Source organism: Paecilomyces variotii (assembly GCF_004022145.1).
Source record: "Paecilomyces variotii strain CBS 101075 chromosome Unknown C8Q69scaffold_4, whole genome shotgun sequence".
NCBI classification, from domain to species: domain Eukaryota; kingdom Fungi; phylum Ascomycota; class Eurotiomycetes; order Eurotiales; family Thermoascaceae; genus Paecilomyces; species Paecilomyces variotii.
This window is the reverse complement of record NW_021167143.1, coordinates 90,729-117,786: the sequence shown is the minus strand read 5'-3', so window position 1 is coordinate 117,786 and position 27,058 is coordinate 90,729. Positions and strand designations below refer to the sequence as shown.

At 50.1% G+C, this 27,058-nt stretch overlaps 6 protein-coding genes across 6 annotated transcripts; 4 read left to right on the top strand and 2 right to left on the bottom strand.

The window, feature by feature from the left end:
- Positions 1–3,542: 3,542 nt before the first annotated feature.
- C8Q69DRAFT_463121 (hypothetical protein) lies at positions 3,543–4,155 on the top strand (the record flags this gene model as incomplete). Its single annotated transcript, XM_028630358.1, has 1 exon — positions 3,543–4,155. A coding segment is annotated over exon 1 (221 nt), but the record flags the coding sequence as incomplete, so codon positions are not given.
- A 2,692-nt stretch (positions 4,156–6,847) lies between these two features.
- C8Q69DRAFT_223465 (hypothetical protein) lies at positions 6,848–9,463 on the top strand. The gene has a single exon (XM_028626322.1). It carries the CDS (start codon positions 7,057–7,059, stop codon positions 9,295–9,297), a length of 2,241 nt encoding a protein of 746 aa, XP_028485577.1. The 5' UTR covers positions 6,848–7,056; the 3' UTR covers positions 9,298–9,463.
- Positions 9,464–9,829: 366 nt separating this feature from the next.
- Positions 9,830–11,821, top strand: C8Q69DRAFT_463110 (small COPII coat GTPase sar1). Its single transcript, XM_028630357.1, has 6 exons — positions 9,830–10,095; positions 10,303–10,406; positions 10,653–10,692; positions 10,768–10,833; positions 10,923–11,222; positions 11,281–11,821. The coding sequence occupies exons 1-6, from the start codon at positions 10,077–10,079 to the stop codon at positions 11,319–11,321; spliced, it is 570 nt and encodes a 189-aa protein (XP_028485576.1). The 5' UTR covers positions 9,830–10,076; the 3' UTR covers positions 11,322–11,821.
- Positions 11,822–13,082: 1,261 nt separating this feature from the next.
- On the bottom strand, positions 13,083–14,796 carry C8Q69DRAFT_519242 (protein phosphatase type 1b; the record flags this gene model as incomplete). The annotated part of the gene is made up of 5 exons (XM_028633469.1): positions 13,083–13,649; positions 13,720–14,019; positions 14,043–14,058; positions 14,093–14,550; positions 14,626–14,796. Coding segments are annotated over 5 exons (1,041 nt in total), but the record flags the coding sequence as incomplete, so codon positions are not given.
- A 2,491-nt stretch (positions 14,797–17,287) lies between these two features.
- C8Q69DRAFT_223301 (hypothetical protein) lies at positions 17,288–20,379 on the bottom strand. Its single transcript, XM_028626320.1, has 3 exons — positions 20,247–20,379; positions 19,920–20,089; positions 17,288–19,827 (listed from the first exon to the last, which is right to left on the bottom strand). The coding sequence occupies exons 2-3, from the start codon at positions 19,959–19,961 to the stop codon at positions 17,458–17,460; spliced, it is 2,412 nt and encodes an 803-aa protein (XP_028485574.1). The 5' UTR covers positions 19,962–20,089; positions 20,247–20,379; the 3' UTR covers positions 17,288–17,457.
- A 3,639-nt stretch (positions 20,380–24,018) lies between these two features.
- C8Q69DRAFT_223221 (putative patatin-like phospholipase domain-containing protein) lies at positions 24,019–26,726 on the top strand. Its single transcript, XM_028626319.1, has 2 exons — positions 24,019–25,752; positions 25,807–26,726. Exons 1-2 carry the CDS (start codon positions 24,313–24,315, stop codon positions 26,518–26,520), a joined length of 2,154 nt encoding a protein of 717 aa, XP_028485573.1. The 5' UTR covers positions 24,019–24,312; the 3' UTR covers positions 26,521–26,726.
- Positions 26,727–27,058: the final 332 nt, after the last annotated feature.

Genomic DNA, 27,058 nt, shown 5'->3' with positions numbered 1-27,058 from the left:
GTTGTTGGAGGGCGGTTTTAAAATAGAAATTTCCGATGATCTTGTTCTTGGTTTTTCCTTGGCACGTCATACTTATCCCCGGTTTTTGTTCCTGCCGGAAACGTCTCGAAGGGTGGGATATACCATATACCTACCATAGGAAATCAGGATAAATGTGATGTATTGTAGTACCAATACCATACAGGCTGTATGATTATTTATGGTACTGCGACACGGGGAGTGGGACTTGTTCATGTTGGTTTCGTGTCCTGTTTACCGTATGGTAGAGTGTGTCAATCTTCATCGTCAATAAGGTTGTGTGCTATCTACTGTATTCTACATGTAAGTAGCAGGAAGTGCAAGCAAGTTACCGTACGTCTCGAGTGAAGATAGCCCGAGTGTACTTACTCTGGTCGTATCTATCTTGGTTATTGCATTCCTGGGTACTATGGTACAGTACATACTCTAGCAGTGGATTTCTCCTTGTAGTTCAGAGAATAGCAACCAGTACGTTAGTTGGTTAATGAGAATACTATTATGATGATCATGATATACCTACAAAGTAACTACTCCGTACAGCACCTTGAACCACGTCCGGCTAACTACCATACCATAACGAGCGAGTCGGCGGTCAGAGTAGCAGCCCAACTGACCGAGCCCACCAACAACGGTATGTTTCTCCGGAACACCACGCTCCGGTGTTCACTTACGAGTACGTGTAAGCAAGTGACTTCCTCAGCTTCAGCTTCAGCTCGGTTCGGCCTGGTGGCTAATAGATAGCTGGTGGTTGGGGTTGGGCTGTACAGGTGGACAGATGGCGATATATGACATCACAGCACATCCCGCGAAGATCAGCTGAGTTGGGCATCTTACAATGTTACCATACATAGTTACCTGTAGGACATACATACATTCTGGTTGGGCCTTACCGTACCTACCTACTACTAGTAGATCTAACTCGCGATGGCTGTGCATGTGGTAGGGTATAGTATGCTCTACCACGTGTAAAATGGAATTATGATAGCTAGAATTCTATCCTGGTTAGTTGTTGGTCTTTCGTCATATGTAGTATTCTAGGTAGTCATCATCATGATGGGGAGATGAATGAATCCGGAATGTGAGTCAGGCTGGGACTTCCCGTCCCTGTGAGTAGGTACCTTACCGCCTTGGTTTAGTACGAGCAACGAGCGAAATGCAAGAGAAAGAAGGATTTCGGATGTGAAGTAATAATAATAAGAAAACTAAGAAATGAAATATTATACTGACTCAAAATATATCTAAAAATCACTCATATATATATATATATATATATCATTCTATCTAATGATCTATCGCTCTGCAAGACGCGCTAGGTGGCTAGCTAACTAGGTAGCTTCAATGCATCCGAGTACATATATTGTCTGATAGAAATATTCTTAAAACCTCCTCGTATAAAGATACAGGGTGTAGTTAGTTGGGGTTTAGTTATATCGATATATCTATCGCTATAAACGGATACTAGTTATCTAAACTAGATAGTTAGACAGCAATACTCTATAAGCATCCTAGTTTTAAATATTATATATCACGATCATGGTATTATGCTATACCATACTACACTCCTCTAAATCGCGGACCGATCCGCTATCTACATTGACGAGGATTAATCATTATTCTGATTCGATCCGAGGATATTCTATCCATCTATGGACTACCTACCTAGGTAGGTAGTTAGCTAGAGAAGGGGGTAAATACTTCACTTCAACCAAGCGTGATTTATAACGTCATAATCGACAGGGATGTATTTGCTGTAGTTACTCTACGGTACTCTATGGTAGAGTGATTGATTATTAACTATCAGAAGACCTGGAACCGATTCATTGATTCAGCGAGCTGCTTGTATTATCAACTAAGTCGGAGTATAAAAAGAAAATCTCTCAGTCAGTCAAGCATCGATCGCCAAGCAATGCCCAGATATCCCCGCAGGGGCGTTGCGTTGCGTTGCGTTGCCATAACCTAACGCGCCTACATATATTGATGATCGTCAGTTCGGCTCGTTGCGTGGCGTACTTCTTCATGCGCGATGATGATGATGAGAGATATATTTTTGTATGTAGTTGTGGTTTCTGATTCCCGGGGTGTGGTGTGGTGTGTGTCAGGGGTTCCAAAAAAAAAGGGTCCGGGGTTGTCGGTTGTATTTACTACCTAGGTAAGGGCAAGGAAGGGACTTGATGGATGGTGGATGGGTGGAGAGATATCTAGACTACATGTCGGTGGAATTCTGCCTAAATTAATCGAGATGGAGGGCGCAGGCGCGTCGATCGGGATGTGCGTGATAAAGCGTGATAAACTATCTAGAGTAGAAAGAATACTGCTGACTCTATCATAATTATAATATACTGGCGATGATGATGATAGATAGATACGTATATATACTCTAGACTAGCAGCCGAATTAGCAACTACAGCTACAATGTATGGTATAGAAAGGCAACGCGAAGAATTTCGAGACTAGTCTAGCCGTTTGATCTTCCGGCTCCTACATGCCAAGTTGAAGACCAAGACATGTCTTAGGATTCTTGTCATGTATGTACTGTACGATCCTCTTGGCTCTTGGCTTCTTGGCCCGCATAGTCCATGTTTGATTTTGGTTTTATATATAGATGGCCAAGAGTAGACTACCGATTCTGCAGGAAGGACAAGACGGCCAAGAAGCTTGGAAGGCTTGTCGCGTTCAATAGTGAGCAGTACTATATGTTCTGGTCGTCATGACAGCTGGCGCGGAATCAATGCCGAGCATTCTTACTTTGTACGGCCGCATTGTTTTTTGTTTAGTGAGCTGTACGACTGTAAGTTCACTCGTTGACTAGTTGATGACTCGACAGAGACCAAGACGGTGCAACCAACAGTGGTCAGCGAGCATGATTCTTCTTCGTCCTCGAGGATCGCCTCCGGGGAGAAACTCGAAGTCATGATCGGCGACATGACGACGGACTGCAGCCGGAAGAGATTGTTAGCTAGCTAGATAGATAGATATCCTGACCTACTGACTGGAGTGCAATGATCATAACTAATAATACCATAGCATAGATACTCTAGTTAACTACGAGTAATGCTGTAAATAATAATAGAAAGCCATAAGCGACCTGAAATGACATGCAAGGCAGACTACCGTACCTATCTAGTAGTAGCGCCAGACTACACACAGAGCACTCTCTGCTACTTGACCCTACCCTCCCCGGGGCGGTCGACGAACTCCGTTCACATTGCCAGATGGAGCGTAGACTAGTCTACGGAGTACAGTAGTTTACCAGTGAGACTTGCTCGAACAGCTGCAGCAGCACGCGATCATCAGCGCGCGCTGGGGGGGGAACTGGTGAGATCGCAGTGGAGAGCTGGGTGCTGCAGGTCCTTTTTCGGTGTGGTTAGTTATGTGCGTGTTGGTTGCCCGGGGATGAAAAAACAGAAGCAATGACTGGATGGGAAGTTCAACTAGCTAAGTGGAGTTGAGAGACTTGACGGGCAGGGGGGGCAGAAAAAGAAGGAAGGGAGAAAATCCCTCATAGAAAAATAGTTCAAAGGGCCGATCTCTCTCTCTCTCCACCGTACCGCATCGAACCAAGATGGGCGGCTGTGAACTGCTGCACAATCAGATTGGAACAAGTCGCTTGTATTTCCCTCTGTTTTTTACCTTGCACTGAGAATGCATTCCATCGATTTTTTTTTTTTGCCTTTTCTCCACTGCCAGATCCCGTGTTTCTTTTCCAGAAGAAGTACGCCTGTTTGCTGTGCGTCTCTTCGAAGTTTGCACTAGACTCGATAGAGCAAATTACAGTTGAGAGAGCATTGGAGATAAGTTACAGCTGCCCGGACAAAAAGGGAAAGCCTACACAGAGAGAGCTTTGTTGATTCCGTCCTCCGTCGGTATGATTTTTTACTATGTACTGTATTAATTTTCTTACTACTTTACTACTCTGTACTACCAGTTTACACTATTTATGGCATATCCAAGAATTCTTGGCTGGCACATCATCAACCGAGGCGTCCAGTATTATTATTTGCGCTAGCTTGGCTGAGCAAGGCGCATCTCCACACTGTGCGCTTCCCAATAGGGGAACGCGACTTCAGGAGGTCGGAGAGTATGGAAGAAAAGAATATAGTTAGTAGTCGTCAGTAGCAACAGCAGCAGTAAGTAACTACCATGACAGTGAGAACGCGCGGAGATCTGCTCGTGTCATTCCCAATGTTGAATACGCTCGCATGCTGGACGGATGGCAGATAAGGAGGATCGAGTCATCATCTCAATGTCGTGGATCGGACCAGACGATCCATGCATCTAATAATTTTTGCTGCTGCACACAAGCAGAGCAGAACGTGGCCGGTCTCAAAGCTTATCGGTTGACCCCAGGACGGCGGGCAGAAAGAGGAAACACGCCTCGATTGGAGTCGATCGAATACGGAATAACTAATCTTATTCATATTATTATTCCGTGCAGGGGATAACTAGGGTTCTTTTTTGTTGACAATTAGATTATTATTGTATCGGAGTATCCGCAATTTATTGTTATGAATATTATTATGAGTATTATTATTATTATTATTTAACTGGAGTCTGGTGGTATGATTATTTCCCATTGCCGGTTTGTCGCTGGCGGCGTTTCAGGTCGCCCCAGGTTCATCCCCGGGTCACGGTCCTCGAGCCATGCACGCAGCACAAAACAGTAACAGTAGTAATTCTTCAAGTTTGCAAGCGCTGTCAGACATCTTGGCCGATGCTGGATTAGCGGGAATTTAATTGCTGCAGTCTTCTGTATCATGATTTGATTCTTCTTCTCCGTCTACCAGCAACAACTGAAAAAGAGAATTCGTGCTAGAGAAGAATCGTGCCGCGCCGGACCAACCTACCTGTTGCATTGCATCCTCCAACCTCGCGTCTACTACGGTGAGCGACGGTGTGTCTTCTTCGCGCTGCAACGTGACGCTTGTCGCTCTCCAGCCAGAGAGCGACCCGTGCGTCGGCATTGCTCTGTTCGGTTGAGGGAGCAGCGGCTAGCCAGGCTAGCTACTCTAGACTGCTCCGTAGTCGTAGGAATTTCCTCCAGTGCTCTCTCTAGGGCCCGAGCAGTTATTCCGCCTGGCTGACCACTGGTCGCCTTGTCTTTGGGGAAGATCCTTAGGGGCGGCAGCTCTGTTTTGGGGGGGGACGGTTTGGCCCTCTGGCGACTGGCTGCTGGTGGACAGGATGGATTTACTTGCTCCTTCCTAGTTAGTGAAGGCTACGTCAACTGATCGGGCGGCCGATGACCGGAGGGGAGAGTGAGGACGGAGTGTACATAGCTGGTTCATCAATAATCAAACCACACAGGTAGATAACTTGGTTCAACGAGGAGGATGAATCCAATTCGCAAATAGCGGTGCCTACATTCTTGCCTATGCCCATAATCTGGTAGCGAGGGTGGGTAGAGCAGGAAAAAAACGAAGGAAAAAAGGAAAACGGAAAAAGAGCCAAACCAAACCAAACCAAACCAAACGAGGAGGGGCTTTAACTTTCCAGCAGAGTCTCTCTCCCGTTCAGGTTCAGGCACGGTAAGATGAATCCACCAGTTTCTGCTGTCGCCGTCAAATCCGGCGTGCAGCCCGCCCTCCCTGGCTGGGAAGGATGGAAATCAAAGGAAAGTAATTTACGGGCGCAATACCAAGGCTGCTGCCGCCGTCATTTAATATTATTATTATTGTCTGCGCCCGCGGCGATTAAAACGGCGGTGCAGGACACGGGTAAGACGGTCACGGAACGGTAATTAATCAAGAATACATAATGATAAATGACGACGGTCGGCCTCATCCATCGGCTTTTTCATCATTGTGGTTGGATGATGACCAGATCGAAATGCGGAGGAGAGAAAAAGGCACAATCGAGGAAGAGAGTAGTACATAGTAGAAAGAAACACCACAACACCATTTATCTCATCTCATCTCGTACCACGTAGTTAGTTAGCAGAAGTTACTTAGGATCATAGTCCATCATCCTCTGCATGTCCTCCACTTGCTAAATTAATTACCCTGATCCCGTAGGATCGTCCTCAGCAGCCTCATGTTATATTATTATTGCGTTCCTCTCTCTCGTCTCGTTCTGCGTGGCTGCATCGCATTCGCAGCGACCATCTACCTAGTTACTGGGCAAACTGACCAAACCGAAAAAAGCCGCAACAGCCTGTCCACCAGTTCTCTACCAGAACCTCCGGGAACTAAATAATTATTTACTCCATATTAATTAATTATTATTCTCTGATTCCTTCACGGCCAGAAACTAATCAAGTTAACTAACTACTGCTTTGCTTCCCCCACCCTGTGCCTCGGTGGGCGAGCCAAGCATTCGTCGTTGCTGGAACGGCCGTGAAAAAAAATAAAAAACCAAACCGCCCTCTTTCGGTGTGGCGTGGCGACGCCGGTCTTCCGCGCCCCATCCAAACGAACGAACCCTGAGCGGCCCCCGTTTTCAACTGCCTCATACTTCCCTTGCGACGACTCCTTCTGCTTCTTTTCTAATTTACTACTTGCTCCTCTCTGGGACTGCCACCTCAAACCAACGTGGGTGCTGCTCATCCCATTCCTGCGGCTTTCCTGCTCGTTCCTCTTCACATAACGGTCGCCTTGTCCTTTCCTTGGCCTTGCCTCTCTCATCTTTCTCTTCCTTTCTTCAATCTATATCTTCCTCATCCCACTTGTCTCGTGTCTCAAGATGTACTCTTCTATATTATGACCAGCTGGGTCCTTCTACAGGACAATTTCCGCCGTCTTTCCTTGAGGGATTTGATCGGCAATCGTATTCGGAGTCGTCTTCTCGATTCCCACGATACGAGTCTGTGCGATCATACCGGCCAGGGAATCTATTCACTGCCAAGCAGTTGGTCGTGAACCTGGCGCATATCCCTTGAATATCGATACTCGTCTTTTAATAACAAAGAAGAAAAGAAAAACTATCCCTTCCCATACTCGACTTCTAGTCGTACGACCTTGTGTCTTCCTGCTACCGGATTCTCGTGTCACCGACTGAACATAAGAACCTCTCGACCTCGTGTCTCATATCCGTTCCTGGAGGATGTCGCATCGCCACGGTGAGGACCGCCCTCGTGGGCCGTCGCTGCAGAACGTGCTGAGGATGCTGCTGTCGTCCAACCGCCCGACCGTCCCCGCCAGTGAGGATAACGACCTGGTGGAGGACGTCGACGAACCTCCGGATAATCGTTTACACCAGTCTCCATACTCGCAACACCCGCCCTCCGACCCCGTCTACGTCAAGTCGCCCACCGTCGTGACGGACAACCGCAAGGAATCCCTGCTCACGCGGGCCTTGATGGGCAGCCCTGATCTGTCTGCCTCTGCTCATGATAGTCACTACAACTACTACCTGCACAGCAGCAACATCAGCGGCCCGTCGACGGCGGAACTCACCAGCGATGGGGATCTCACGAGCCCCGCGCTGTCCAACGCCTCCAGCCCTCCTTTGCCTTCTCACTTCACGGGCCTGCAACCGACCATAATCGATGGCACTGCTCCCCCTAAGACCGGTGGTGAATCCGTGGTCGAAGCCAGCCTGGGACGCAAGCGTTGTATCAGCTTCGCTTGTGGCCGCAAGCCGACTGATGACAAGTCCGCAGAGCCGACGAAGCCTCAGCCTCAGACTCAGCCTCAACCCAAGGCTGACAGCCAGCCAGCGGAGCCTCCCAAGCGAAAGTGTGCCCTGACCTTCGCCTGTCCTACACGCTCTCACGAAACGAGAAGACAGCGGTCGTCCAGTCGCACAACCTCGTTGAGGTCGCGCCCTCGCCCCTCGCCCGCTCCTACCATGCGTCGCGCCCAGACCGACCCCGACATGTCACAGTCGCGTGGTCGCGTCCCGCCGTCTCCCAAGGCCGAGCGAAAACAGAGAGGAATCCCCACGAGCGGTCTTGGCGGGTTCGAGCCCTCGGAGGAGACTCGCTTCCACGAATTTGCCAGCTCAGAGGAGGAGGTCGACGAATGGGTCAAGAAGGACACCCCGCATGGAGAGAAGATCACGCTGAACGATTGCCTGCGTAAGGAGAACGCCATCCGGAAGCTGGGTGAGGAGGCGGAAGCGGAAGCCCTGCAGGACGAAGAGGATGAAGCAGAGGCTGAGGACGAGGAAATGGACGACGATGACACCGTCCATGACTTCTCCTCTGACGACGATGACGGAAACGAGTCGGACAACGAGGCAGGTTTCGCTGATTCCGACGACGACAGCGACTGCGGTTCCGAATACCGATTCTGGGCTCCCTCGACCACGACCGCAGCCACGAGTGCTGACAACCTGGATCTCGTGCGCCAGGCGGCCGAGAGGAGGAACTCCAACACCTCTCTCGAATCTCTGAGGCAGGAGGAATACCAGAAGTGGCTGCCGGCACCTGCTGTACGCGAGAAAGGACGAAGACCCTCCAAGCCCGTCAAGATGCGTCCTGGCACGCCCAGTCTCCCGGACAGCACAGATTTCGTCTGTGGAACTCTGGATGAGGATCGTCCGCTCGAGGCCGCCTACAAGTCCTGTCTGGAACAGCGTCGTCTGTCGAAACACGTCCCCATTCCTCAGGATATTGATCCCAGCTTCCCCACGACCGATCCGGAAGACAATGAGGACGATTTCGACGACGAGGACGATCTGAGAGACGTCGAGGAGGACACGGCCAAGATCAAGCAGCAGCTGGTTGGGTTAGACGAAGAGTCTCTTCGGGGCAGACAGCGTAACACTACCCGGAAGATGTCGCCTCGTCTCTCCCCCAGGCGGCCGCCCTCACCGGCTCCTCGCGCGCTTGGACATTCGCCCAAGCGGGTTTCACCCAAGCGTCTCAGATCGCCGGCTCCGCCTCCCCGAATCAAGTCCCCTGCCCCCATCTCCAAGCGGATGGACATGGACGACGTGTCCCACGCCCAGATGAATGGGGTGAACATCACCGGCTTGGTCCAGCGCCCATACCGCGCCCGCACCAAGTCGCTTCCGCGCACTCCCAACCCTTTCTTCACCAGCCTGGAGAATGCCCACAAAATGAATGAACTCTTGTCTTCTGCACGTGACGCTTCCCGGCCCGTCGAGATGCATAATCGTGGGCCCATCGACATTGTCGAGGGTCTGGAAAAGAAGCGTCAGAAGCGCAAGGAAAAATACTGGCGCCAACACTGCCGCAAAGCTGCCAAAGAGCAGATGGAGCGGCGGCCTCTCCCTGGAAAGGGGGCCGAACGGATGAAGGAGCTTGGCCTCGAAGTTGCTGAGAGGTTCAGAGCATACGGCGTTGGCCAGGACGCCCAGCTCGTCCTATCTGTTTGAAGCCCCAAAATTCTTTCCATGGGTTTACCCTGAATATACACTTTATTAAACTTCTCGAAGTCTTCTGTTCTACTTTCTCTCTTCGACCACCCCCCAATTCTTGTACATATTTTACGTTTCCTTACAAGGGATCTATCTTCCTTGATGGAAAAGAACGCACCCGTGTGTGCCCGAAATGACCTTCCATTCCGTGACTCTCCTGGTTGTTCCCAGTCAACTACGTTTCGTTTGTCGAGATCCCTGTACCAACGGAGGCTCATCTGGTCTGCATTTAAGCGCGGCGGTCGCTATATACTTTGTTATCAAGAAGACTTTTTAACTTGAACTTGCTTTATGAGTAACGATGTTGTTCTTTCTCTCTCTTGTGATTCTGATTGATGCGCGGGCGGTTCAGGGACAGGAGCATATACCCCCCCTGGTTTTCTTGCTTTGTAGATAGGCCGCTAAGCGACCGAAGGAGTGCAGGAGAAATTGAAAAGATTCCATCTGATAACTTTGGCGTCTCGCAATGAAGGGAATCGTCGTAGTATTCAGTAGACATTGTGGTAGTAAATCGTGATTCCTTGGTTGCCACTGGGGGAGTCGCGTGGTCTCTCGGTCAGGCTCGCCTAGGAAAGGCAAGCGAGCTGCCAGCGCCCCGATCGGGATCAGGACAAGTTCCGGGGTCTCGACAACGGAACCACCACCAAGACAAACCCATCTCACTCCCTTCGACTCGTCCAATTCCGACCCGTCCTCTGCTGCTCGTTCTTCCAGAAGTTTTTGTACTCGATTCCACCATGTGGATTATCAACTGGTGTAAGTTCGCTCTCGTTTCTGTGTGTTTTTCTTTTGCCCTTCGTTGGCTTTCAGCTACGGGCCAGATCACATCATAATCATCAAGGCATCGTCACAACGTCACTTGTCGGACATTACTCCAGCCTGCACACAGGATGTCCTGGCTTTTTCTATATACTACGTGAATAATATGCTGATTTGTAACGTGTGTGTGTTGGTCGATTGCAGTCTACGATATCCTGGCCTCCCTTGGTCTGCTCAACAAACATGCCAAGCTTCTATTCCTCGGTCTGGATAATGCGGGAAAGACGACGTTGTTGCACATGTTGAAGGTGAGTTTTGGCTTGATGGAAATCGATTCATGATGGAAAGATTAGGAATGGGATGGTGTGGTGTGGTGTTTGAAGGGGGATTGTTTGGAGTCGTGCGATGGGGTGGGATAGCCAAGCTGGCTGGCCATGAGGGTGGAAGATCGCAGAGATCGCAGGTTGGCGGCGCGTATTTGGGGATAAGATTATTGGGGACAGGACAGATATCAAAGAGACGAGGGACCCGGCTGACGTATCTGATTCTGTTAGAATGACCGAGTGGCTATTCTGCAACCGACTGCTCACCCCAGTACGTTCTGATTCCGTCACCGCCCGTTGCGCGAGAATGCAGTCGTAAATGCGATCGATCTGCTGACTTGAACAGCATCGGAGGAGCTTGCCATTGGTAACAACCGCTTCACGACTTTCGACCTCGGTGGTCACCAGCAGGGTGAGTGATGAGATGCATTCCGACGGGTCTGGTCATGATAAGGAACGAGGAATGTTGATGTTGACTGTACTTTTTTTCTTTCTTTCCAGCTCGTCGTCTCTGGAAGGACTACTTCCCCGAAGTGAGCGGTATCGTTTTCCTGGTCGACGCCAAGGACCACGAGCGTTTCCCCGAGTCCAAGGCCGAGCTTGATGCTCTCCTGGCCATGGAGGACCTCGCCAAGGTTCCTTTCCTGATCCTCGGAAACAAGATCGACCACCCCGATGCCGTCAGCGAGGACGAGCTCAGACACCAGCTCGGTCTGTACCAGACGACAGGAAAGGGCAAGGTGCCGCTCGAGGGCATCCGGCCCATTGAGCTGTTCATGTGCAGTGTCGTCATGAGACAGGGTATGTCTACATCGAGGATACAACAAAGAACTGTTTGCTGATGCTGATTCTTGTACAGGCTACGGTGAAGGTATCAGATGGCTGTCCCAATACGTGTAAAGCCCCAGCCGCCGTTATATCCGCTGCTACCCTTTTATCCCTCGGTCGCCGGAGGATATGGCATATGACACGCAATCTGAGTCTTTGAGTTCAGCCAAAAGCACTTGAATAATTGACGAGGTCCTGAAGACACACTTCCTATGAATCCCACCATCACCATCCATCACTACCAACACCATGTAACTTCCCGCCACCCCTGCATCCCTCCCCGGCGCTCAAAGCGCTTATAGGTACTACGATACCGACTTCCCTCATCCCTTTTGCTTAATTGGCGCTCCAGATTTCTTTTTTTCCCAACTTTGATAGCTTGTCAAGAGTTTAATATCTGTTATTTATCTTGAGTCAGACCTTTCGTAGATTGGCTTAGTCTTATTTTTTAGGGGATCCGTAGAATCGTCGGCAAGTCTGATATTACTCTACTCTGTCTGGGTGGGTATTGCTCTTTTTTGCTATATGATTCACGATATATGAAGTAGATTATAATCATGATCATTCTTGCGTATAAAATGAACCATTGTATTATACTAGCAGTGATTAATAGTATCGTTAATCGTAGGAATCCTCCTTAGCTCATTCTGATTATGTCTTTCTAGTTCTAGATTGTTATTTCTTCTCTATTTTAGTTTACATTTCCAATTAAACTAGTATCTATTATCTCAATTGATAGATATATTTTAAATCAGAAGAAAAGAAAAGATAAAAATGCAGATTCTCATTTAATGAATTTGATTTGCTTTTCTTGGCTTTCCTAGGTAGGTAGATAGGTTTTATCTCCTGTCTGTCTAGTTCAAATTGATTTAATTCAATTGTATTGTATTGTATTCCGTCCATTTTACCCTATTGTGGCTTTTGTCTGTTTGTTTGTTTGTCTGTTTATCTGTCTGTTTGTTGGCTTTATCTTTCGACCGCGTCGGGCTTTCTTCAAGGATCGAGTGTATGTATTAAGGAATATGTGTGAATAGTAGTAAGTGGTAGATAGATAATGTTTGTTTGTCGTTGGTGTTGCTGTTTTTTTGCTCTGGACAAGATAATGATAATGATAAAACGCACCTGTTACACAGAAAAAAAAAAAAAGAATACATGAGACAACAGACCTCATAATAATAATTAACTAAGAAATGCTGAACCTGGATTTGTTATCAAAGACATAGAGGAGGCTGAAATACAATCGAGGACACAAAAGATAAAAAACTTAAAACACCATTTGAGATATTCAGTCAGACCAACAGATAACTAGTAGACTGGTTGGTACACATGAAAAGATCAAAAGAAAAGAAAAGAGAGGTCTCGATTAACATGTGGATAGGAAGAGAAGAGAGAGAAGACGATCTGTCGTCTGGATGTACCTGATTCCATTGCCATTGCCATTGCCATTGCCCTATCAGTTTATCACCCTTCCCGTATTTGACTCCCAAAGAGTATGAAATTAAGACATCCCGCATCATCCGACCAATGCAGGTCCTCATCCGCGCACATAGGAATGGAAAGAAGATAGCCCAATCATTAGCCGTACAGAGTTGGAAAAAAAAAAGAAACAAACAAACCAAAGAGTACTGCATTGAAGAATAATCTCCATCTCTCCGGGTTATCCCGCAGAGACCTTCCTCTTCCCGCCAGAACGTAGTCCGGCTCCTGCTTTTCCCTTTCTCTCTCATTCGAATTGCACATTCTCTGTCATGACATGCATACTTTACCGGGCATTATTCGGGCAGGTTCTAAGTACGTATGCAATTTTTTTTGCATGCTCTGATCAAGGAACGAAGTGAGTAGGAAGCAAACCCTCGGCGTTTCTGGAAGACAAGAATTTGTCGTTGCAGATTTCGCGTTACACTTGACATGAATATTGAAGTAAACGGAGATAAACAGACATGCGCAGTCCGCCGCTCCCCCTTCCCCCGCGAGAGGAACTCGGGACAACAAGAAAAGAAAAAGACGAATTAATGGCCTGCGGGACGCAGACGGTACCTTCCGGAACAGTATCAACAGTTCAGCTCAGCTCAGCTCAGATATGCGCAAAGTCTCCTGGGGAAAATATCGGTGGCACGCGTGGTAAAACTCTCTCTCGCTCCGACGGGTTGTGGATTGGATAAACGGATTGACGGCGGATTGGGTGGCGAGAATGATCCTCGGCGTCGCTATGGTCTTGGTCTCTGTCGCGTTGTTTGCATCGAAAAATGGTATTTATCTCCGCCCGAACCTGCTGTACATGGAAAAGCTCGTATGATTCCTTTTTTACTTCTTTTTCTGCTTTCGCGGAGGAGTGGTGGGTCTGCCAGTGTTCATGCCCCCGTAAACGTACTTTTGTTTCTTCTCGGCTGGTTTCAAGATCTAATAGGAAACGGTTCATGTCAGAGATTGCATCCAAACAAAATGTCAGACGACAGATTAGGAAACCTACCTGGAATGAACAGAGTAGACTCTCGTCTACACTCATCATAGCACCTGCATTATCGAATTCACCGCAGTAGTTCGGAGCGCTGAACAGCGTGACGAGCTGTCTCTTCGAGAAAAATTCGTATCCGTCTTCGACGACTTGGTGCGCGCGACATATGAGATCCATGTCATGCTTCTGTAGGAAACGTGACACGACGTCGGGTCCGAACGTAAATGATACACCGCGGTCGTTTTCGCTCCAGCCGGTGATGTCCTTGTCGGGATCCGACCACAGGAGATCACAGAGGAGACCGCAATCGGGGATCTATTAGTGGTCAGCGAATAAACCTTGAGCTTCAGGGAGCTCCAAAAAAAGAAGATTTGTCGTCAATGAACACGGGCACCTCCGTGCACCCAGGCAGCGCGCACGGGGCGGGAAACGAGGTCTACTCACATCAGTGGGACGCATAACGCGACGGATCTGCTCCATCGAGTTCAGGTCCGGACTCAAACCACCGTGCATCGTGAAGATCTTCTCATCAATGATAGCGGCGATGGGAAGGCAGTTGAAGCAATCAGTGAACGTCTTCCAGAGCTTGATGTTGTATCTGCGCTTGCACTCATCATAGAACCCATAGATACGGTTAATCGAGGCACACTCGTGGTTACCGCGGAGGATGAAGAAGTTCTCCGGGTATTTGATCTTGTATGCGAGCAGGAGGCAAATGGTCTCGAGCGACTGCTTTCCTCGGTCGACATAGTCGCCTAGGAAGAGATAGTTGGCTTCAGGCGGGAAGCCTCCATACTCAAAGAGACGCAGCAGGTCGTAGTACTGTCCGTGGATATCACCGCAGATCTAAGCCGCCAGATATTAGTCATCGTTTCATAACATCATACGACCTGCACGGGACCGCTGGAACAAATAAATTACCTTAATTGGCGCCTCCAATTCCAGAAGAATCGGCTGAGAGATGAAAATCTCCCTGGCCTTGGTGCAGAGATGGCGAATCTCCGATTCAAGAAGCTGGACCTGCTTGCCCGGCCGGCTGCCCCTCACCTCAAGTAGTCTATCGATGATGGAGTCCAAATCCACTTCACCCTGGTCAGCCATGGCTTGCTGCCTCGAATCAAAAGCGACTCAACAAGAGAGGATAGCGGGAAAGAAAGGTTGTCGCAAATGGACGAAGAGAGAGGAGGGGGGGGGGGAGAACGAAGGCGGAAGTCAGGCTTCCGGAGGGCTCGGTAGTGTCGCTTTTTTTTCTGTCGAGGAACTAAAGACACAATCTATAAAAGACTCTGCAGAGATCACGATAAAAAATCAGTAATTAGGACACAAAAATCCAGCTCATCATGAAGCGTTGCGCCGGAGAGAAAAAAAAAAAAGAAAAAAAGAAAAAAATCTCGACGCGCCGTGGACGCGACCAAGATAGGGATGCGGTGAAGATCTCACACGATTCCCAAGATCTCCTGCCGCAAAAAAAAGATCCGACAAAGAGGGACAGGCCCAACGGCCTCAGAATCCAAGCTCTGGCACGAATGCCAGAGGACGAAGAGGTGTAGCACCCAGTAACGGACGGGTTGGTGGCCGGTGCGAGATGGCGATGGGGGTGATGCGGCTCCCGCAGGTTTGGATGACGCCTCTGATGCACAAGCGGGCCGAAACCTGAGAAAAAGGTGGGAGCTGGAAAACGGCGCCTGAGAGTCCCTGAAGACTCGTGGGATGGACCGGCGATGGACGCGACAAGGGAGATGGCGGACGGGTGTCTGCTGTTGCTCTGGATGAACGGTGTTGTGAGGGTTGAAGAGAATGCTCAAGCTTGCAGAGCGCGGTGGCGGGGAAAGGGGATTTGTTGGGCGAGAATCAAGGGGATCCTTAATTTTTTAGGGCCAAAGGGATCTGAGACCACCGAAGGCAGGCTGACGACGACGAGACACTGGCAGCAGGAAAATTCGATGCTCGATTGCTGGATGAGGAGGGAGGGGGGGAAGACCAACAGGTTCTGCAGGAAGAGGGCAGGATGAGATGTTGTTCGATGGTGGTGAGAAGTGAAAGGCCCCGGGGCGGTGGTGGTACGGGGTTTCAAAGTGAACGGTTGCCGAGAGAGTTGTGGGAGAGAGAGAGAAAAACAGCAGAGAAGGTAATTAATTAATGAACTAGTTCAAGCTCCCGCTGGGAATGCAGCAGCAGCAAGGAATTTGACGGTCATAATATTATTATGATATTATTTATTATTATATTATTATTATCATTAGTTAAATAATATTGAATAACTCGAGCATGTTACAAAGAACCCACGAATTATTATTATTATGACCAAACTTCACTGTCGACAACGCAACGACTCTCTGATCGAGACCTTTTCGTTTTTATTTATTTAAAGAAACCCTTTCCACTCTTGCCCATCCGATCCCGCCGCGTCCCGTAAGTTACCCGTTTTCCTCTCCTGCGTGTCCCACTGTCGCACATCAATCAATCCATCCATCAATCAATCATCCCCTCCCTTCTCTCCCTTCTCTAGTTCTTCCTCTTCACAATAATACCTGAAATCCTCGATCCTGTTCCTCATGTAATATTACTCTTCTTCTCTACTCTCATAGTCCCCTTCTGCCTCAACCGTGCGGCGGTAAGCAACACGCTAGCACCATGCTGCCCTGGCCACTCTGAAGCTCTAGATTCTCCTCTTCCAGATATTCCTCGCCCCTCGTTGGGTCGGCAGCAGGGCTGGACGCGCGATAAACCCCCTCAGGAACGGTCTGGTAATCGCCCCAGAACGGCGCCAGCTTGGCCTCAGACCCCTCCCTCGGAGGCTTTCTCCAAAACAAGCCCAAAACGGAGCCCTACATCAGTAGTTGCAGGAAACTTTCCCACTCTATCCAGACAGCCTCTCTCATCGACTGGATCTCATGAGCCTCGACGCGCCGGCGGACCGAAATCGCGTGTACTCGGGTGTACCTACAGCAGATCTTACGGCCGGAACTCTACCCGGGTAGTCTCAAAAGTTCATCAAAATTCTCATTGCTCATACATTACCGCCCAGCTCGTACGTAGTCTGGGCTTCAATATCGAAAGCATATACACAGGGGACATCGCGGAAGAACTTAACTGGCGAGAAAACCCGAAATGCTGTGGCAGGGACGGAGAATCATTATAAACGGGCTGAACGCGGAATCAGAAGCACCAGGCAAGGGCAGAGAATCAAAAAGGCGTCTAACGCGAAAATCCCAACGCCAACCGTCTCGAGTCGGATATCGTACAAGTAAGCAGGTCTAAGAGGAAGGCAGATATCGTGAACGATACCCCGTAGAATGTAGTAGACTCGACGGCAAAAACAAAGACAACAGGAGGGGAAAGGGACATACAAAAATCATAACAACACACCACCCACTGATATCTGAAAAATCCGGGATAACGCCTCTTGACATGCAGATGAAATGATACAGAAAACGTCAGGCATACTGCGGCGAGGAGAGAAGATTCGTGTAAATGCCGTAAATCGAGGGTTGAAAGACATAGCCACCGTGTCAGACATCTTTTTCTGAAAGGATATTTTTTTTTTCCAAAAACGGCCCCGGTCCGGATGCAATTTTGCACAAAAGCCAATCGTGCATGGTCGACCACCCAAAGAATAGAGAAAAAAAGATAAAAGGGGTATTTTAAGCGGTCAAATCTTCGACTCCCAAGGCATATTTACCTCAGGACTCGGAGGTGAGAAATGAAGAAAGCGCTTCACAATGATCACGCAGTTTAGACATTCAAGGCATGTTAGCCTAGAGCACGTCCTCCGCTAACCATCACCTGGCTTCCTGCTCTCACAGCGCTACCGGGCTGTAAAACCGGTGAGCTGTTGAGACTGGAGCCAGTACGAGGCACGCGGACATCCTTCGGGTCCCAGGATTCGTCTCCCAACACGGCAAGCCAGCCACTCCCAATCTCCTGCTTAAGAGCCTCCAACCTCTGTCGGTAGGCATCTCCATCCACGTTCAGGTCCATATCATGGACAATGGGCAGGAGTGGATGACCGCCTTTTGCGTCGCGTGTGGGCGAATCGGGAGTTTGGATAGGTCGCTTCAGAGAATCCTGGATCGAATGACTGGAATTGGGCACTGTCTTCCGTGAACCCTCATCACGAGGGATATCAATAAATGGATCAGTCATGTTTGGACTTTGTCTGGTGACAAGGTCAACACCGTCTGTACTACCGAGATCTCTAGCTGGGTGAGATTGTTCGCCGGTAAGATCCACTCGACGCCGCTGACCTTTCCGCCGACGACCAGAGCCAACTCTTTGCAGTGGATTGGACTCTGCTCGACTTTTAGTCTCCTGTTTCTGTAGGGTTTGAACGACCGTCGGAGCGGGCCTGGTCACGGCCACATGTTCGCCTTGGAATGCCGGTCGTACAACAGGAGCTCCTTCTGGTTCGGCTGCACGCTCCACAAGTTGTTTCCTTTCCGTATAGCCAGGGCCCGTGGCATCGATGATGACGTCTTCGGAATACCCCGGTGTTCTGCGGAAGAGGTTGAATATGGTCACCCGGTAACCAGAATGCGTCTTCGTGAACGGGTTGCCAGACACCCAAATCTCCCGTATTTCAGGCAGACCAGTCAGTCTGGCAAGTTCCGTGGGGTCTGACAGCTGGTTGTCACGGAGGTCCAATCTTTCTAGAGACAAGAGTCTTTCAATGCCGGCAAGAGATTGAAGGCGGTTTCCACGAAGGTTCAGGGCAGTAATGGCAGGGAGCGGAGTTTTAGACAGGGAGTGAAGGGAGGCGATCATGCAGTTGGAAAGATTGAGTGCTCTCAAAGAGGCTAGAGAAGCCAGACTGTCAGGAACCTCAGTAAAGAGGTTGGAAGAAAGATCCAGCGAGTGGAGCGTGTTAGCCACCGGGGCCAGGCTAGTCGCACTGATGGACATGAGGGAGTTGTCCGCCAGACTGAGATGACGGAGGAATCTCCATTTTGAGGGCGGGAGGAAGCCGGCCGACAAGTTCGATGAACTAGTGTTTCGATATCCAGTCGATGCCTCGCTCGAGTTTGAGCTACCAGAACCGGACCTTCTAATCTTCGAGGAAGTCCCACGAGAATGGCGGTATCCCACATGCTTCGAAGTCTGCGGGCGGGTTGGCGAGATGCTACCGGTGCGAGTATGGCCCCTTATACCGTCAGATGCGCCTCGGATCATGGGGGTTGCTTGGGGACTGGTGCTCGTGCCAAAGCCCGTGTCGGGGGTGGGGGAACCAGGGGCTGAAGCCGACTTCGACGTTTCCGATCTATGAACAGGCTGGGGATTAGCACTGCTGGACCATCCGAGCGCCGGCGACGGTTGGGCCTTGGAGGAACGTCTTCGTCGCTTATCGATATCATCGAGGACGATGCCTGTCAGGAGATCTGCTGGGTCGTCCAGGTTGGCCCGTTTCACCGTCAGAGTGCGCAGTTGCTCGGAGATCCGATCCCAACCGTAGAAAGACCGGAAATCTATATCAATAATCTCTAAGGAGCTTAGGTTCTTGAAGGAATGGAGAGGCACGGCGGTGTCAAAGGGAAACTCCTCATAACCACGGATGAGGCGGGCCCGGTGGTCTGGCGCCAGACGCAGGCATGGGATCTTAGTAAAAGCAGAGTAGAGATACTTCAAGTCAGCCTCCAGGGCCGCCTTGGCTTTTTCAGACTTGGAAGAATCTTTGGAGCCCAGTCCAAATGACGACCATAGGGCACTCATACCAGACATGACACTACGGACACTTGATACTGAGTGGATCGAGTCTCTATCGCCTTTGGACCGTTGGGGCTTGTTTAGGAAGGAGACATAGGAGGCTGAGGTGTCAGAATGTATGTTCTCCAGTCTGACACTCATAGGGCCCACGGGGATCCCGAGATCCTCGAAACGGGAGAGAAGGTAGAAAAGGTGGTGTGGAGTGAGGGTCAACTTGGCCGGCTTTATACTATGGGAGACAAAGCCCAATGCTCCAATGGACAATGCCGTGGCCAGGGTAGAGGAGGAAAAGGAACCACTTGAAGTGGACGGAGATGTCGCCAACGAACGGGAAGCCTGTCCATTTTTGGTCGATGACTGACGCCTCAGCTGCAGTGCATTGGCCAAAGCCTTCTCATGAGTTCGTACGAAGCTGGCGAGATTCTGTAGCCGTAGAAAGGAGATTAGATCTGTTATCCGTGCAGACAAGAGAACAACGCAAGATGCGAGGGAATGGAAGGATCGTCTGGACGGACCTTGATGAAGAGCTGTCCATCTTCAGTGTTTAGTTTCTCCATCACGACGTCCGTTTCACCAACGAAGCCAGCGGGTCAGGAGAACTCCGAAGAAGGGCGCTCAAGCGATAACAGGTATCGACATTTTTGCTGACACCTCGAGAAAGGAAGATCGAATGCGACGACGCGATCTGTAACACGAACGGAGAGATATTTAGCAGTCTGACTTGACTATTGTTTCTTCCTCCCCCTTTTTTTTTCCTTGTATTTCCCAGAAGATCCCCCACCCAAACACCGTGAGGGGTGGTCTTGACAGTGAACGAGTCAAACGATAGCGGGGAGTATTACCTGCGATACTTATACGGATGCGTCGTTTGGAAGAGGTCCACGGGGACAGAAATGACAAGGAAGAACCCGTGTACGTGTCGCCTGGACAGATCCTGAAGAGAATATTCCTGATGACCGGGTGGCTCGCGGTGGCTTGGGCGTCGAATCACCGGAGGACGCCTGCGAAACCGGGCAAGAAAAGTAGTTCGTCGTGATGCGAAAGGGGTCGCTGCCTGGAGGGCGAAGCTGAAGATGAAGATTGAAGACGAAGGGGAGGAAGTAGCACAACAAGAAAGACAGTGAGGATATGCAGGAGAAGACCAGAGTGTTTCACTCTAATAGAAGCAGCAGCAGCAGCGATAGGGAACCCGCTGCAGGGACGGAGGAACGATGTTGTTATTATTCCTGGGATCTACTTAGTACGGCCGCCTAGTGAGTTCTGCTGGAGGGCGACCGGTGGAGGGGCCGCTTAGCTCCCCGAGGGCGTCCCGTGCGAGTTGAACTACTGGCGAGTCTAGCTTTCGCCGGCAGCTTTGGATGCTTTGGATGCTTTGGATGGCTTTGGATGGCTTTGGATGCCCCTCCTCAAACCCCCTACTTCGTCCGTTGGATATCAGCCGGCGTCTACCTGTTGCTGCAACTCATTGGTCCGTCGCGCGACACTGGACGAGCTGATCCCGAAGCTCAACCTCGCAATCTCCTGAACCGGCCACCAGCGTCTGTCACCGCAGCCACACTACTGATAGAAAACTGCTCCGGGACCACGACGGGCAGCCGACCGGCGTCGAGTAGTCGCGGTACTGCTCTTGGCTTATAACATTGCGAACCGATGGTGCACCAGTGCGATGCAGCACATAGCGCGCTGGGCGATTCCCAGTATGAGCACGGAGTAGAAAATAATAACAGCTGGAGGACGAATTACAATGACTCGTCCGCCATCTCTACATGCCGCTGCGGAAGTTTGTGAACAGCGGCAACAGCCTCATGCGGTGCTGTGGTGTTCATCTCAGACCAGCTGGCGGCTCCCATTCGCCTCCTGTTGCGACAATGACCAGCCCGTGCTGACATTCCTTCTGTTCGCATTTCCCCACGATGGAGCTGGATGGAGCTGGCTCACGTTTCTCCAGGAGTCCAGCATCATCAAGTGACCCATGGATGAGGTCGCAATCCTGGGGACAAGCTGATCTCATTGCGCTCTTCCAGCAGCCCTCCGTCCACCACACCGCTCTGCGCATCCCACCACATTCCTGGTCATCCTGCCCTCTCTGTTGCTTTTTACGGTACGAGCTGGCGTCATGTCGGGACACCCTCGAACGAAGAGACCCCGCCGCGCGGGTGATGGATGAGTGCGCCAAGTGTCAACAAGTTGAGTGCTTCGCCACTACAGAGATCAACCAACGATCAGCCGCGCGAAGACGATAAAGGAACAGCCTATATGCAGACGACGATGGCGGGTGCATCCTACGGCTTATCAAACACCTCCCTACTAACTAAATTTTTATAATTTTTTTTCGCCGCATCAAACTACTGACGCGCAGGAGCTTGACGGCATACTGCAGAGAAGCGACGTAGCCGATTGATTATCTCTGAACATTGCGCGTTATGTTACCCCTCCATTCCGAAAGTCTGATCGACGTTCGCTGCATTCTGCGAGGGATACCTCTTGGGGTCCCTCCAAGCGCTGTTCCTTCTGGACGGTGATTGCTCGCTTCCACGCAGAGAGCGGTGTAGCTCGGCATCTACATCATAGTAAAGTTGAGGTGGCAGAGGTGCTGCCGTGGTAGTACTCCGTGGTATCTATCACTTTACCGATGCCGCTCTGGCACAGATATTCTCAAATCTTAATAAACAACAATAGTCGCGTTATGGCACACATGACCGTTTGAGCCACGAGGACTTCTATCCAAGCACGATTTGATCTCCATATTGGAGTGGAGGAGCAGTCAGCGAGCGGGTCTCGGAGATCTGTGACTGGGAGTCTCCACTGCCTATCCTCAGCGTGGAAAGGGACCAAGGGGATCAACGTTCGCAATGAAACCTGCACACCAATCAGACAACATGTTATAAAGCCCGGCATGGGCAACAGTATCAATGCGAGCGTTGGCAAGAATAATGCACCATCGATCCTGTGAATTATTATTATTTATCCTAAGACTACTGCGAGATAAGTGCTGTGGAGTGAGTGGAGCCGCGACTATAGAGATAACTGACATACGGTGGCTCGGAACATTTATCGTATCACCTATTTTTTGCTCATCGGCACAAATCGGGCGGCATCGTACTCTCCAAGCTACGTTTGCAGTATAACTACTCTTGCTCTCTTTCGATTTCCTTTTTGGACCTCGGTGGAGTACCGAGTAGTTATTATTATTTTGTTTTAGAGGCGGCTACCGCGTGCCTATCATGGCCGCATCCTGATCGTTGCACTACCTAGACATGACGCCATCTGAAGCTCTACACAACATACCAGCACATTCTACCAGATGGTCTATGGGGAAAAGATAAAAGAAAAAAGAAGAAAGAATCCCCCAGTACCCTGATAGTAGTAGTGATAACCAGGCCTCGCATCTCTGAGCGATCGCCCCGTCCTCTCCAGGGAGCGCAGAGAGAAAAAAGCGATCCGCGTCGTGTTCATAGCTTCAATGACTTTCGCCAAGTGACTAGCAGTAGTAGCTGCGATCGCTAGTACCAAAATCATCAAAAAACGATCCATGCGTGTTGGCTAGGGGGCGCTATGATTTGACGCTTCTTTTCGCCCCGTGGAGCTCGGACCGGCACTTGACGATAGAGTGCAGCACGATCTGTCGACCATAAGTGACCGTCCTATCCTCGAAAGGAGTCAAAAAGGACAGTCCCTCGACTCGATTGGATAGGTATTGCAGGCGACATCTGAAACTTTTTCGCCTTTGGCTTGGTCAGGTTGGCTCGTAGGAGGCATATGGTACTCTACTAGTACATAGTGCTGCAGAACCGGGCGCTGCATGCATCTCACGCAAAAAGATTTTTTTTTTACCGACTATTATGCGATACGATCCTGATATGGTGAGCTAAAGACACGATCTACGAGTCCGTCGTCGGGACCGGCTCCTGCACGAGAGAGAAAAGAGTAATTAGTGACTCTGCGAGGGCACGGGGTTCGACGCGGTTCGCTTCACCACTGAACAGACCAGCGTTGTTTGACAGTAGTCTCCTTGAGTCTCCCTGAGAACCGACGAAGCCGTTATCCCACGGGGATGGATATACTGGATCTCAATCCCTTCTGCGTCATGGCACGGACATTTTTTGTTTTTTTCTTTCCTGCTTTGGAGACACTGGGGGTTTGATGCTTTGAAGATCGGTCGATCGCGATGAGATTTCTTGTTGTCCCTTTTTGCCACAGATGATGATGATGATGCAGATTTGTTGAAGGGTCATGATTCTTGACATGGCAGCTTTCTTTTCTTCCAGATGTTTCCGTGGCTGTTGTCAAGACTTTTAGAGGAAGGTGATTCTCAAGCATGCAGATGCCAGATGATTCCAATGACACACCAACAACCAGTGCGACCGGTCACCGTGGGGAGGACGGGACAATGACATGCTCAGAAGAAGCACAGACCACTGATGATCTTGAACGTGCTCGCTATTATTATTATCTAGTGGTTGTACGGAGAGTAGACTACTCCGTACTCCTGATAGATAGTTCCCATGGAGGAGAGTAGCGTCGTCCCATGGTGATAACCAGAGCGTCTTGAGAGGGCACGGGGTCCTTTCTTATCTGGCTCAGCGGGGTGTTTTGGCCCGTTCGGCACTTCCGTGGTCGGATGATTCCGGGGTTTCTCGGGAGCTAAACCTGGTTGAGCTCGGTCCACCAGCCACAGATCCCGTGGGGTGGCTTGACAGCTGAGCCGCCTGGAGGCCTGAGGCCTGAGGCTCCGGAGAACCTCAAAGACCCATGCGGACTGTGGCTGGTGGGCACCTGACGTCGTCCTCAGGCCCACCAGGGTCATCGTCATCGTTCCCTTCTCCTGTCGACGGTTTCACGCTGACTATTATTATTACCTATTCTTATCATTGAACAAGCTGCATACATGATGAGGTGAGCATAGCCATGGGCTCCGTAGAGAAGTCTGCGCCTTATGATGAGTACGACCCTCATAATCTCCCCGACTATGAGACAGAGTTCATCTCGCAGGATCACCTCCGTCAATTCGAAGAGGCGCTGAACGCCCCCGAGGCCGAGTCGCTAGTCGCCATCAACGACTGGCGTCCCATCCGCCAACGAGTTCGCAAGCCGGGTCGTCGTCGCAAGACTCCCAAGCGAAGCAAAGATGAGACGAGAGAAGGTGTCGTCTACGGCATCCTGAAGTGGCCGTTCCTCGTCATCGTGTTCGGTTGGCTGGCGGTACTCAGCATCTCCTATCTGCTCACCCGACTATATGTACACCTGTACGAGCACTTTGTGACATGGACGGGCAAGCGCGAGAGGTTGAGGAGGGCTCTGCATGCAACGGCAAACTATGAGGACTGGTTGAAGGAGGCTAGGGCTCTGGACGCATATCTGGGCAACGAGAACTGGAAGAAGCAAGATGAATATGCGTACTACGATCATTTGACCATCAACAAGGTCGTCGCACAGCTCAAGAGGATCAGAAAAGAAGCGCTGCTAGAGGCACAAAACGGACTATCCAGTGCCAGCGAGGTACCGGCAATCGAGGAGCTGCGTGCACTGTTGGAAGCTTGCGTGAAAAACAACTTTTGTGGCGTCGAGAATCCCCGGTTGTATAGTGAAACCTACTCGGGAACGAAGGATCTGGTACAGGAGTATATGGATGAAGTTGAAGCTTCCCTCAAGCTGCTCTCCGACAGCCGGCAGTTGAGCCAGGAAGAGAAGTATCGGCACTTCCGCCACCTGGATTTGAACTTCGGCCGCACCGCGCTATGTCTTTCCGGCGGTGCCACCTTTGCATACTACCATTTTGGTGTCGTGAGGGCGCTGCTGGATAATGATGTCTTGCCGGAGATCATCACAGGAACGTCTGGTGGTGCTCTAGTGGCGGCCTTGGTTGCGACCCGGACGGATGAGGAGTTGAAACAGCTCTTGGTTCCTGCTTTGGCACATAGAATTAGGGCTTGTCATGATGGGTTTACCACTTGGATCAGACGTTGGTGGCGCACGGGGGCCCGATTCGACACTTTGGATTGGGCCAGGCAATGCAGCTGGTTCTGCAGAGGTTCGACGACGTTTCGGGAAGCGTACGAGCGCACCGGCAGGATCCTGAACGTCTCCTGCGTGCCTTCAGATCCTCACTCGCCGACGATCCTTGCGAACCATATCACGTCGCCGGACTGTGTGATCTGGAGTGCGGTCATCGCTTCCGCAGCTGTGCCCGGTATTCTGAACCCGGTGGTTTTGATGATGAAGAAACGCGATGGTAGTCTCGCGCCCTATTCCTTTGGCCATAAGTGGAAGGACGGAAGCCTCCGGACCGACATACCGGTCAAAGCATTGAACTTGCATTTCAACGTCAACTTCACCATTGTTTCTCAGGTATGTCTATTGCTACCCCGTCCATCTTGCAATGCGTTTCCGCTGACGACTTAGGTCAACCCCCATATCAATCTATTTTTCTTCAGTTCTCGGGGAACCGTTGGTCGGCCAGTCACACATCGAAAAGGACGAGGCTGGCGTGGCGGATTCCTAGGATCTGCAGCGGAACAGTATATCAAGCTTGATCTAAACAAATGGCTCAAGGTACTACGTCATCTTGAGTTGCTTCCGCGGCCTATGGGTCAGGATTGGAGCGAAATTTGGCTCCAGAGATTCAGCGGCACTGTCACTATCTGGCCCAAAGTTATCGCGTCTGATTTCATTAACATCCTTTCCGATCCCAGTACGCAACGCCTGGCTCGGATGATCCACGTCGGCCAGCAAAGCACATTCCCCAAGATACAGTTTATCAAGAACAGAGTGAAGATCGAAAGGTTGATCATGAATGGATTGTTGCGGACATCTCATACTGGCGGCCGTGATCTTTCGCCTCTGCTATCGCGGCGTCTCGAAAGCAACAAGCAGGGAGAGTCGGATCCAATGGTTGAACGTATTGACCACGCCTTGCCAGAGCGGGGCCAACCCCATGAAGACGGCGGCTCACATTATCTCGAAGTTCCCGATTACTCGTCAGCAGACTCGTCACACGAGCAAGAGTTCCGTCATCGACGAAGCAGCGGCAGCGTTATCGAGGAGATGAGGCGACAATCAGCGGTCTTCTTCGACGATCCTGATATCTATGGGGGAGATGACACCGCGAGCGAGTGAAACGGACAACTGAAAAATACTCCCCACGTTAGCCTTTCATCCCATATTGACCTGTTAAGACTCATAGAGCCGACAGAACGTGGGGGCCTTTCCCCGCATCCTGACACCAGATTCACGTGATCACCGCGGCTACAAATCATCCATCAGTCCTGCCTGTATATATAGAAGCACATGCATATCCTTCCTGTAAATAGACATATACGAAAGTTAAATATATCATATTACTCGATAGTACCCACAGGTACAGTTATTCATTAGTATCAGTACCTACCTAAGGTTCCAGGTTCCCAAAAAGAAAAGAAGGGAACAGACCCCATTACCCTAGGAGGCAAGTAATACTTATCTAGTTAACCAGGGAACAACCCCATCATCTACCAAGGGATATATTATTACCTCGGTGAGTTAGATTTCTCATATACTTATCGGGAGTAAGTAATTAATATATGATATGGGACGAGTCACGAAGGATCTTCCAACGTGAAACTTCCCCACATTCAAACTTCTAATTATGTAACTACTTACTGTATATAACGGTTTA

Coding starts and splice junctions, on each gene's coding strand:
- C8Q69DRAFT_223465 (XM_028626322.1), top strand. CDS start 7,057: ATGTCGCATCGCCACGGTGAGGACCGCCCTCGTGGGCCGTCGCTGCAG.
- C8Q69DRAFT_463110 (XM_028630357.1), top strand. Junction 10,407..10,652: donor CGTTGTTGCACATGTTGAAG/GTGAGTTTTGGC, acceptor TGATTCTGTTAG/AATGACCGAGTGGCTATTCT. Junction 10,693..10,767: donor GCAACCGACTGCTCACCCCA/GTACGTTCTGAT, acceptor TGACTTGAACAG/CATCGGAGGAGCTTGCCATT.
- C8Q69DRAFT_223301 (XM_028626320.1), bottom strand. CDS start 19,961: ATGGAGAAACTAAACACTGAAGATGGACAGCTCTTCATCAAG. Junction 19,828..19,919: donor ATGGACAGCTCTTCATCAAG/GTCCGTCCAGAC, acceptor CTACGGCTACAG/AATCTCGCCAGCTTCGTACG.
- C8Q69DRAFT_223221 (XM_028626319.1), top strand. CDS start 24,313: ATGGGCTCCGTAGAGAAGTCTGCGCCTTATGATGAGTACGACCCTCAT. Junction 25,753..25,806: donor ACTTCACCATTGTTTCTCAG/GTATGTCTATTG, acceptor CTGACGACTTAG/GTCAACCCCCATATCAATCT.